The 12,431-nt window shown below is 33.7% G+C and overlaps 1 protein-coding gene and 1 pseudogene across 1 annotated transcript; one reads left to right on the forward strand and one right to left on the reverse strand.

Moving 5' to 3' along the window:
• Positions 1-25: 25 nt before the first annotated feature.
• Positions 26-2,293, reverse strand: LOC120199470 (annotated as a pseudogene).
• Positions 2,294-5,775: 3,482 nt separating this feature from the next.
• LOC120199399 (cytochrome c oxidase subunit 5C-like) lies at positions 5,776-7,168 on the forward strand. The gene is made up of 2 exons (XM_039200493.1): positions 5,776-5,870; positions 6,766-7,168. The coding sequence occupies exon 2, from the start codon at positions 6,785-6,787 to the stop codon at positions 6,974-6,976; it is 192 nt and encodes a 63-aa protein (XP_039056424.1). The 5' UTR covers positions 5,776-5,870; positions 6,766-6,784; the 3' UTR covers positions 6,977-7,168.
• Positions 7,169-12,431: the final 5,263 nt, after the last annotated feature.

A 12,431-nucleotide genomic window follows, 5' to 3' on the forward strand; every position in this document is an offset into this window, starting at 1 on the left:
TGATACTGAAAATTGTGGGAAGTTTAGACAAAGGCAAGGCATTTCTTAGTTTACTGGATTCACTACAAGGACAAATTCTCATCTTGTTATACACAAAAAAAAGAAGGGTGAAAACTGTAATTAAACGATAATTTTGCAGCAAGAACCTTTATTTGTCAATTCCATTGTTCCCTTCCTAACGTTCAGAAAACAACCTCAACAAGGGCATGCGTCTTCTTGGGGTACCCCATACCAACCAAGTGGCTGAGATAAACTTTCACATCCTTCACGGTCGCCGCGGTGGCCAACCGATGGGCAGGACCCTTAAACTTTGCCACGACGGAAGCTGTCTCCCATCCGTCGGAGCTCTCAACCAATCTCCCCGAAGGGTTCCCGGCGACAACCAGCTTTGTTGGAGAAATTAACTCGAGACCATAGCCAAAGACTAGTGAGCCTCCATCTACTTGAATCAACTTGATTTGCTCTCCCTTGCTTATGAACCTTAAACAATTGCCACTGAACGTATGAATCACAATCAAGTAGCCATCGGGTGGTAGACAACTCCGTTCAATGCAACCAAGCTTTTGTACCACTGTTTTGGAGTGAAGAGTGGGTTTCTGATGACAGACAAGAACTCGCCATTAACACCAACTTTCCAGATTTTGCTGGCTTTAGCGTCGGTAACATACGCGTTTCCATATGCATCTACTGCAACATCATCCGCGAAGGATTTCTCATCACCTAAGGATCAAGAAAAAAAACCGTTTAAAGTTATGATCCATTTAAATGCATGTGAATATATATTTGATATCCATTTAATGATTTAAATGTGGATCCAAAAATGTATAATGCAATCCTGACCCTAATTATTTAATGCACCATAAGTACATGGTACCATATTATCAGATTTATGAGTTATGATCTGGCATTATTGGCCTCCAACATTTGAGGGGGGGGGGGGGGGAAGAAAAAGAATGTCCTTCAACGAAAGCAAAATGTCGATAGTTTAAGACAAGTTCGGATTCCAATAGAATTCATTTAAAAAAATCGACAAATAAGATGAAAGTTCTGTTTTTTATTTATTTATTTTGTCTGAAAACTTCAGAGACAACTTAGGAGCACCTAATGCTATACTTTCATATGTGTGTCCCATCATCATCTCCATGGTTTAGATTTTCTTAATATCAGATTTTCTAAATTTTCGATATTTCATAATTACATAAATCTAGATTATTTTTAAAGTTTTAGATTAAATCTCTTGATGGAAAACTCTCGTAATTGTATATATAAAAATATAATTCATTTAAACACTATCGTTCTTCGGACAAAAAAAGAAAGGATAAATTATGGTGATATTTACTAGGGCCACTGAGCTGGGTTAAAAAGCCGGTTCCACGTGGCAAATCATAAGCCGCGAGAGCGCTGTATCGGTTGCGGAGCAAGTCGGCCACAACCATAAGCAGCCGATTTCTGGGGCTGTCAACGGCGATGCCGAGGGAAAATTTTCCGGCCAAGTCAGTGTCTTTGACCACAGTGGCCTCTTGCAATACGAGACCCGGTGTGTAGTCGTCGGGAACGTGGATTTCACCGACGCCACCTTCCAAGAAACTGACGAGGATCGATGGCCTTGATCGTCCCACTTGGCGCACTCCCTGAAAAGCCTGTGCTATGGTAGTGGAAAACATGGCTGGTAGGCTCGGCACGTTCTTTTGAGATGATGTAAGCTACGGGTATTGCCGATACGATGAAGACGAGAAAAAGGAATCCAGGAAGCAAAATCTAAGCGCCATTCTTTTCGTCTGTTTGGGTGAATAGAAAACGAAGACCGAAAATAATGTTACTGGAGTTGTGAAAAGAGATAAGTAAGAAGCGGGTTATAATTAGGTAACCGCGTAACTCCAAAAGGAAAGTGTGGCATTGGTGGTTTTGCTCAATTATTTGGGTTGTTCTTGGTTTCCATCACAATTATTTTAGCCTTGAAATTGGATGCTGAGTCTTGTATGTTAGCATTATCTTTTTGGATAAATTATATCACTCCCCATTAAATTTTATTCTTCTACTTCATTTATTGTATTTTAAACTTTTTTAATCAATTCATTCAACGTTAAACATTGAATTTTTTATCACTTCACCATTAGCTTTCTAACCACGTTATGACGTTAAATAAATATTTTTTTAATCATACAAAATAGATTAAAATAAAATAATTATTTTTTTCTTCCTCCTATTTCTATAATCTTTATTTCTCTCTTCAACTTGAACATACCCAGTTTTGACCACTATATAGACTATCGTTCTGATCACCGTCGGTCATCGTCGTCAGAGGTCAATAACTCTAAAAAAATTTCACCGAACATGTCTCACAATTTTGAATATAAATTTAGTGTTCTTTTAACCGGAAAATACCCCAAATGACCCAACCCTAAATCCCATATCGCAACCCCCACCTCACCCTAACTTTAGATGGCAACACTTTTATGTGATGCTTACATTCACTGCTTAAGAAATTCAGTTTCGAAATTTGGTATTAAGTTTAGATAATTACTCACCTGTCACTTCTCTTAAAAAAACTAATGTTCGGGGATGGCATCTCAGAATTCTTACTTGAAGGATAGGGTGAATTCAAATTGAGTGAGTTGAAACCATCATTGAATTAGACTTGTCCCAAGAAGTAATCAGATGAAACCATTGCTTTATGATATTAGAATAAGCAATTTGGGTCTTTGAAAGAGGGGGGGGGGAGTGATGATGATTTGAGATTTGAAGCTTGGATTTATGGTATGGAAGTTTAGAATTAGGGTCTGAGAATATAATTTAAGAATTTTTTTTATATTTTTTTAGATTGTAAATCCTATGTGATATATTTTATTATTAAAATCAGTCACGTAATAACCATATTAATTAGAAAATGGACGAGTGATCAAAAACTTAATGTACAAAGTTGAGTGAATGGATGTCCCTTGTTCCCATATGTAATGAGGTAAGGGGGAGGTAAGATAGTAGGCTGCCCCCAACACTAGGTTGAGAGCAGCTTCCGCAGGAGACCTCCAAATTATGAAATGCCCTCCATGGGACTCGATCCCCCCCTCAAGGTTAAGAACCTTGAGCTCTACCAACTGAGCTGAATGGTCATTGAAAAAAATATAATTCAGTGATAAATAATGTAATTTATCTCTTTTCTTTTGGGTAAATTACACGCTTACTCAATGAACTTTACTCTCTCCTATTTCACTCACCATACTTTCAATTTTTCAGTTTGCTCACCAAACTTTAGACATTAAACTTTTTGGTCACTCGACCGTTAATTATCTAACGAATTTATGACGTGGATTACTAAATATTTTTAATCATTAAAAAACAAATAAAATTAAAAAAAATCATTTTCATTCATTCTTTCCTTTTCTTTCTCCTCCCTCCCTCCTCCCTCTCATTGTCTCAACTTATACAAAACCTTGGACTTCCGTTCTGAATACCACAAGCCACCTTCGTCGGAGGTCAATGACTCTCAAAATTTCAATCTAAAAAGCACGTCAAATAACTCAAACCTAATTCCCAGCACCTTCATGGAAACATCTTCAGTTTTCTTGATTCACGCCATGAGAGTTGAAGGCACCAAAGCATGGGTATCCACCATTCTTGGTCCACTGAGATTGATGTCCTAAGCCGACCACTATGACGAAGTGCTTTTAGTGCATCGATAAACTATCTAATGGAAGGATTTCTCCTTTGTTTCTGGAGCTTATTCTTTCAAATAATGTGAATAATGAAATGTTTTTTTTTCTATTTGTGTAATGTAACTTGCCAGGATTAACCCACCATTTGATCGACCCACCATTTATGAATTTGATTAATGGAGGTTCTGAATGCTCATTATTTTTTTAATCCTTTGCTAAGTTCCAAAGGTTGATGGATTTTACCCTATTTCATCCTCAAGGTTTGTTGTGGAAGCTACGCCAGTGTTTTTGAGGATAGAATTTATCCTATTTAGAATTTGGGTTTTTGAAATAGGGGAGAAAGATGTCATTGATGAATTGAGATTTGAGGTTTGAATTTCGGGTTTTTTTTTATCCTTTGTTAAGTGCCAAAGGATGATGGTTTTCTCTATTAGCAATTTCTGCTTGAAGGGATTATCTATGATTTATTTGGTTACCTGGGAAAATGGAGAAGAGAAGATGGTGGAGAGATAAAGGTATAAGAGAAGACCGGGTTGGGCATAATAATAAGATATATATATAAATATATTAATTGATTAAGAAATTAATAAAAAATGCTAGGTTATGATTCTGGAGCTTATTCTTTCAAATAATGTGAATAATGAAATGTTTTTTTTTCTATTTGTGTAATGTAACTTGCCAGGATTAACCCACCATTTGATCGACCCACCATTTATGAATTTGATTAATGGAGGTTCTGAATGCTCATTATTTTTTTAATCCTTTGCTAAGTTCCAAAGGTTGATGGATTTTACCCTATTTCATCCTCAAGGTTTGTTGTGGAAGCTACGCCAGTGTTTTTGAGGATAGAATTTATCCTATTTAGATTTGGGTTTTTGAAATAGGGGAGAAAGATGTCATTGATGAATTGAGATTTGAGGTTTGAATTTCGGGTTTTTTTTTATCCTTTGTTAAGTGCCAAAGGATGATGGGTTTTCTTATTAGCAATTTCTGCTTGAAGGGATTATCTATGATTTATTTGGTTACTGGGAAAATGGAGAAGAGAAGATGGTGGAGAGATTAGAAGGTATAAGAGAAGACCGGGTTGGGCATAATAATAAGATATATATATAATAATATTAATTGATTAAGAATTAATAAAAAAAAATGCTAGGTTATGACGGTGTTAAGAAATAAATGATCGAGTGACAAAAAAAATCAATGATTAAAGTTCAGTGACTAAATTGAAAAAAATTAGAAGTATGGTGAGTGAAATAGGATAGAAAGTAAAGTTTAGTGAGTAAGAATGTAATTTACCCTTTTATTTTATATATTGTTTAGGCGAGAATTTGTGCCAAAAAAAATGATGATAATAATTTGGGTAAAGTATAAGTTTAGTATATAAATTATTATTTTTTATTTCGTTTTGATGTCTAATCTTTATTTAAAAACAAAGAATCACACTTAACGTCTAGTTTATGTTTCATTTGGTACATATTGTTAAAAAATTAACAGCAAAATTAACATGTCATCATAAAGTAATGTCATCATCATTTAAAAAAAAAATAAAATTATATATGTCAACATTTTTGTTAATTTTAATGATAAATTATCAAATTAAAACCTAAACCAAACATTGAATATGATTTTTAAAAAATATAAATTTTAAGTACCAAAAAGGAACAATACCTTCATATCATTGATCACATTTTATGATATTCACATTATTATAAATATTCACATTATTATAAATAATGTTACATGTGTTAACTAATTTTGACAAAAGTGATTTAGATTCATGAATTTGAGTTTGTAAGATTAAATTCAAATCATACTATCGTTATTACTCTTGGGGGTTGTCTGTAAATTTATATAAATTTTAATTGGTCTTAGGTATACCCTAATACAGAAATAAATGAGCCACCCTAATCTAAATTTTTAAACATGAAATAATAATAATAGTAAAATAATAATAATAATATAATAATATAATAATAATAATAATAATAATAATAATAATGTTACATGAAATATATCTATCGACTCGTTAATAAGTTGGGTTCCTTTTTTTCTTCAAACCCACTCGAGACCACTTTATTTCAAAAAGGGCAAAATATATAATTTGTGTTTTCTATAAATAAATAAAAAACAAGTTGTTAAAGAAGTAAAGCCTCATTTCTCTGGGACGGCTGTAGCCATCGGATTCCATCCTTGGTTCATCGACACAGTTTCGTTCAGGTAAACCCTAATTTTGTCCTTCGATTTTCCTTCCATTTCTATGGGGTTTCGATTTCAAATATTTTTATGCGTTGATATGATCTCAGCTGTTTTAGTTCTTACTCTTGAAAGTTCTTGAGATTTATTTCAGTGATTCAACAACGTCCACGATGGTGATTTAAGATCGTTCTTTGTTTACGATTGTTTCAACGGATTTTTCGAAATTTCGGTTGAATTTTTTATGCTTTTTCTTAATTGATAGCTAAAAGCATAAATTTCGATTTTATTATTGTTTAAATCACAGCAGTGCTTGTTTTCATTTTGCATTTTTGCATTAGTTAGGGCTGTATTGCTTGATTGGTTGGGAAGTATTCGGAATATTTCCTGTCTAGATAAGAGACTCAAAATCTGTCTCTATAATTTGCGTGCTAGGACATAAAGATAGTCCGAAGTATGCAATGTAAAACTGCTGTTGAATGGAACCAAGAAATTGAATATTGAATGCGTTGATCTGTTGCATTGGCAAACAGGAAGCTGTTAACGTGAGCTTCATTTACAAATTTATGCTGTAAAGCATTAAACAATGAATAAGTTGAATGGGTTGGCTGCATTGCTTGATTGATTGACAACCATGAAATTGTTTTTTAACACAACGTTTTAGATGCCAGCTTTATTGGTCCCAAAACAAAGATGTATAAGAACTACTGATTATAGTCATTTTGAATAAAAGGAATCAATATTTGAGAACGAATCTGCATATGTTTTTCATCTTTCTTCCATGTGTTGATTCAAATGGGTCAAATTGGTAGTTATAAGTACAAAAATTTTCATGGATTGCTCTATATTGTCATTATTAAGGGTTATGAACATTAGAGTTGGAAAATTAAATGGTTTAATTATTGCTTGGGTTTACTAGATTCAACTACAGAAGCGAAATGGCTGGTGGGAGAGTTGCTCATGCTACCTGGAAAGGACCAAGTGTTGTTAAGGAGATAGTTATCGGGATAACGCTTGGCCTTTGTGCTGGTGGGCTTTGGAAGATGCATCACTGGAATGAGCAGAGGAAAGTGAGAGCATTCTACGACATGCTCGAGAAAGGTGAAATCAGTGTTGTTGCAGAAGAATAAATGTTTTAATATCTTATGAATTGTCGACAGCTTCAGCTGCATTTTGTTTTATTATATTCCCCTTCATTTGGCTCTTATATCGATGATGAGAAACTCCATTTGAATAATTTCATCTCATGATCTTGATTTCAGTATTAGCTTTGCGAATTGTGCCCTTGTGGCTTCTTCTATAAAAAAGGTTTCTTCTGCATCTGTTCTATGATGTGTTTGATCTTGAGCTGTTTGATCAAAGTTTGAAAGCTAGTCGTGTCAAGTCTTGTTGTCATGGTTCCAGTTGGAGAGTGGGAAGATTATAAAAATGAGCACCATAATTGTTAGTGGTTGTAGATTACAAAAATCAAATGTCATTATGGGGTTATAGTTTCATTATCAAGAATGTCTTCTTTATGAAGTTAACAAGACCCGGCTCAGCAGACGGCGTTGCCGGTAAACCAATAACAATTAAAATTCATGGGTTTTAAGTACAAAAGTATTGTTTTATACAAGAATATGTTCTTTATGATATACAAGAACACAGTTTTTAAATGGTGTAGAAAGATCTTTAACTACACTTTATTCGACAAAATGTGTAACACCCCAATTTAGGGGTTAAATTTTAGAAATTATAAATGGTGGATTTAATTGGTATTTTGGGAAGAAATTGAGGATTAAATTGAAAATTTTCAAGTTGACAGACCGTTTTATAAAGTGTAGGAAATTAAATGGCTAAACTCATGATTTAACATTTTTTTTATGGGATGAATTATAAACCCCTTTCCCCTATTGTTTTTGCGTATTTTCCCAGTTTTTCCTCCCCGTTGACCCTCCTTTCCTCTTCGATCTACTCACCGTCCGATGTTTATTTGACGAACCGAAATCATCATCGTGTTCTTCATCGATCGATGAACAAACCCTTAAATCAATTGAAGTAAAACGCTATCAAACGCTGTGAATTCCGAGTCAAAGTTTCAACATTATTTTAGCACCACCGCCGAGAAAATCTTAAATTTATCGTCGATCGTTGCTTCGTTTTCGACACCTCTCGCACCATCGTGTTCCTTGTGCCGTTTCGATCCGTCAGGGTCCTCCTTGTTTCCGTCGGCGGTGGCGCATGAGGGAGGTGAAGCAGTCAAAGTTTCAAATTTGTTGAAATCGAACTCTCCATTCAAAATTGTGAATCGAGCTTAATAAGTGTCTTAAAATGCCTTAAAATAATTTTTAGGAATTTTTCCGGGAATTTTAGGACACTCCACGGAGTCGCAGGCGCCGCCCCTGCACGTGAGGAAGTTTTGGCCGTAAATAAAAAAATTTGGCTGCTAGTTTTGTAAATATTTTTAGAATGGTTCCTAATTTGTAATTAATTTCTGTTAGAGTGATATTTGTGTAAAATCGTTGACCGTAGACCGTTAACCGCCATTGACCGCTGATCGCCGTTGATCGTTGACTTTGATAGAAAAAGTCAAAATTTTCGGAAAAAAAAAATCATATTTTAAGTTTTTTGATGTCTCGAATCTTTCTTTGGGGTTCGTTTCACCACATTCGAACACGTTAAATTGTTTTTGACTGATTTATCATCCGATTCGATCCGTTTTTCGGAATTAAACTCCGTTTTTTATGTACTTTCTATTGATGCATCTAAGGAATTATTGGAAGTTGAATTAAAGATCGAGGACATTCAAATGGAATTTAAATGGTTGATCAGTATGACACAGAAATCGAGGTAATACATTACTACATCTTTATGCTTTATAAAACATGTTGGTATTGGTAAATGCATGAATGGAAATGTTTGGTCTTATATGTGTAATTAATGAAGTTCTACACTCGATTCGAATACAGTAAAAATTTGGTAACTGAATATGGATCAAATGACTAATATAAGAAATTGAAGGACAATTTGAATTCAATTACAAGTTATGAGATTAAGTGATATAAGAATCAACAATGGATAAGCAATTTATAATCTATCTCATTTGACAAGGTATGAAAATACTTCGATTAAATAAAATTACGAAATTACCCTTATGTTGGAAAATGACAAGAATTGTCCCTGAAAGTTGATTAATAACTGAAAAGACTTATTGGTCTGATAAAACTACAGATGTGCATAAAAAATGTTAGTTTTAATTGGAAAATTCGGATAACCGGTTTTTAACCCCAAGAGGGTTTATGCACGATAATAGAAGTTTGTTAAGGAATTATTTCATGATTTGAGAATGTTCTGAAAATAAATTAACCATAGGATCTCTAAATTATAGTTATTTTCGTAAAGATTTAATATCAAAACTATTTGGTTAAGAAATTACGAAAATGCCCTTGAAAGGTAAAAATAGTTCGAGTTGTCCGGAATGAGAAAGTACTTTGAGGATTTGTACTTAACTCGATAAATTACGAATTTAATTGTTAAGATCTTGTCTTTGTATAGAAAAAATCATGATATTCAATTTGTAAAATCTGAGAAGGCACTTGACCCGAAAATATCCGAGTTATGAGTAAATACCGGAAGAACACTTTATCGGGGTGTTCTTTTGTCAGAATTGTTCGACAGGACTGAAATAAATGATAAGATTGAATTTAATAGAAAGATCGGACGGAAGGAAATGATTGAAATACAATGAATCTATAAAATGACCAAAATACCCCTGGAATAGAAATGACTCAAGAATATCACCAAGCCGATGAATGAATGAACATCCTCAAGCATTGAAAAGAATGGAAAAACATTGAGCATTAAAATGACCAAAATACCCTTATCTAGACTAAGTAGATGTCATGGATTAATTAAGGAATCCAAATAAACATGGGTGTGGTACTGATCTTAAAAGTTATGGATCACATATTAAGCCGAGCAACCAATGCTAATGTATATCAGTACCAGAACAACATAAATGTCACTTGAATGCATGTTCGACTTCTCAAGTTTGACTCGATGATAATTTTTGAAGTATTCAACTCATCTCAACTGTATATCGCATTCGGTACTAAGAATTTGATATTCGTTAGACAAATTAACCATGAAGACCAAATTGAACTGAACGAAAGTATAATATGTATCCGAAATTTAGAAACGTCTGAATTACTCTGGAAAACCCCGAAGTAACTGAAATGAACTTGACTGCTAAATGAGCTAAGTAATCTCAATGATGGAGGATTAAGTAAGTGATTTGGATAAGTCTGGAAACTCTGATGAGTTTATAAGATGTATTATTCTTATGGGTCATGAACTACAAAAGCACATTAATATTTCATGATATCGTGGAAGCGTGGAAATGAAATAAAGACAATTGGAAGGTCTATTCAACGATGATTCCGAAGATGATCTATGAATAATTTTTGGTATTAAAGAGTGAATACCTGAAGGACAAAGAATGAACCGGTCAACATGCATTAGTTTTGGGAGTTGCTCAGTTTGAGTTATTTCGATAATCTGATAGATATACACAGACTGTAAATGTCTTGAACCTTCATTTCTTCCTTATCAGCTCAAGTCTCATTCTGAATAATTGATGATTCCGTCAATTATTGAACTCATCCAATCGTGATTCTAAATTCCGACATTTTATCGGTATATTGAAGATCCGTGTTCTCTGCCTGCTAAGATTATCCCGTACCTCTAAATAATATCTGTAAACTCTGGTGTTTTCCCTAATAACTTGAATATTTTATATTTTTCCTATTGGATTCTGTTATGATACCTGACATGGATTCTGATCTGATACTTGACATGGATTCTGATCCGATGTTTGACATGAATTCTGATCTGATACTTGACCTGAATTATGTTTTGATTTGATGTTTACGGACGGAACATGTTTTATTTGGGGGTATTGTTGAAGGAAGAATACTTGCAAGCTCCTTGGCTTTGTGCTCAAGGCCTACTGGACGTGACGGGTTGTATGGTTCTGGGGAACCTACACATTTGTTCGTGACGGGTGGTATATATATGTGTGTGTTTTAAATGATCTATATCTTTTACTGGTTTTGCGATAACACTAGATAACCTATTATGATCTCCTGAACCTAGACATCCGAAATATTTCCATCTGAACTGAAAACTCATTGTCTGTTACTACCTGAGATATCAATAGGACCTTAGTTCAGCCTAAAAATATGTAAATATCTGAACCAATAAGGAAATATATGTTTTTTTATTATCTACGTTCTTCAGCATCATATGGTAGTTCTGTATTACTAAGCTTTCCGAAGCTCACTCTGTTACTCACTATTTCAGGTTAAAAGAATTGTATCAGTGTAGTTATCGACTTCAGTAAGGGAGTTCCTCCGGCGTTGTTTGCAGAGTATGGTACATGTGATTAGGGGGCATGTAATTGTATTTTGTTTTATATCTGAGTCTGAAAATCTGTTTATTTACATATTGATAAATCATTTTATAAGTTACATGTTTTAAGAAAAGTTTTAACTTTTTCACTATATTTACAGTAGGTTGCTCCGGTGTCCCTAATGTGACACCATAGATCAAATCAGATTATCGCATCGGTTTGAGGGGTTACAGAATGTACATAAAAAGAATTATGTCCAAATTCAATTTTGGAGACTTTTCAAACGCAAAAATATCTATGTATTTTTTTCTGGTACATAGCATCACCTCATATGGTTTGAAAGGCACATCGTATCCTTGATGACCTCAATTATAAACAGCTTCTGCTATAATTAGCTGTTGCTAGTAGATTCCATACAGTCAAAATTTCAGTTTTTTAAAATCCCCATTTTTTCTTAAAAGACATTTGGTAAATTACACGTTCGATAATTGAATTTTACTCTCATATTTTACTTATTGTACTTTTAAATTTTTTTAATTTACTCATCGAACTTTATAAATTGAATTTTTTTGTCACTCTGCCATTGGATAATTAAATGACATTATGACATGTCAACTTACATCAAAATGACGTCTTTTTGAAATCCTTAAAAAATTAAATTTTAGAACAAAACAACGTCGTTTTGATTAAGATGCGGTCATGTCATAAAACCGTTAAATAATTAACACTGAGTGATAAAAAAATTCAATCTATAAAGTTCAACGAATAAATTGAAAATTAAAATATAATGAGTGAAATAGAGAGAGAATAAATTTCAGTTATCAAAATATAGTTTACTAAAAAAACAATTACATGAGTCATGTTTTAAATTTTAATCCAATTCTTTTTCTTAATTATCCAGTTTTCCAACGGCACACAGAAACAAGAGAGCACATCAATACAAAAAAAAAAAAAAAAATCGATTGTCCATGTTATAGCACAAAATATCCACAGGACAGCGGCTTTCACTACAAAACCCAGGGACCAGAGTAGTAAATATAATCCAACCCACGGAACTCAAAAACAGGTCACCCCAAAACCACGGCAACTGCCTCCTTTAACGTTCAAGCTTCCTCTTTTGCTTTCTTATCAACACTTTAAGGCCAACAATTTCTCAGACCCTTCTTAAATTCAAATCGAAAAAAGAAAAAAAAAAA

Source organism: Hibiscus syriacus, unplaced genomic scaffold (genome assembly GCF_006381635.1).
Source record: "Hibiscus syriacus cultivar Baekdansim isolate YM2019G1 unplaced genomic scaffold, ASM638163v2 tig00005459_pilon, whole genome shotgun sequence".
Lineage (NCBI taxonomy): Eukaryota > Viridiplantae > Streptophyta > Magnoliopsida > Malvales > Malvaceae > Hibiscus > Hibiscus syriacus.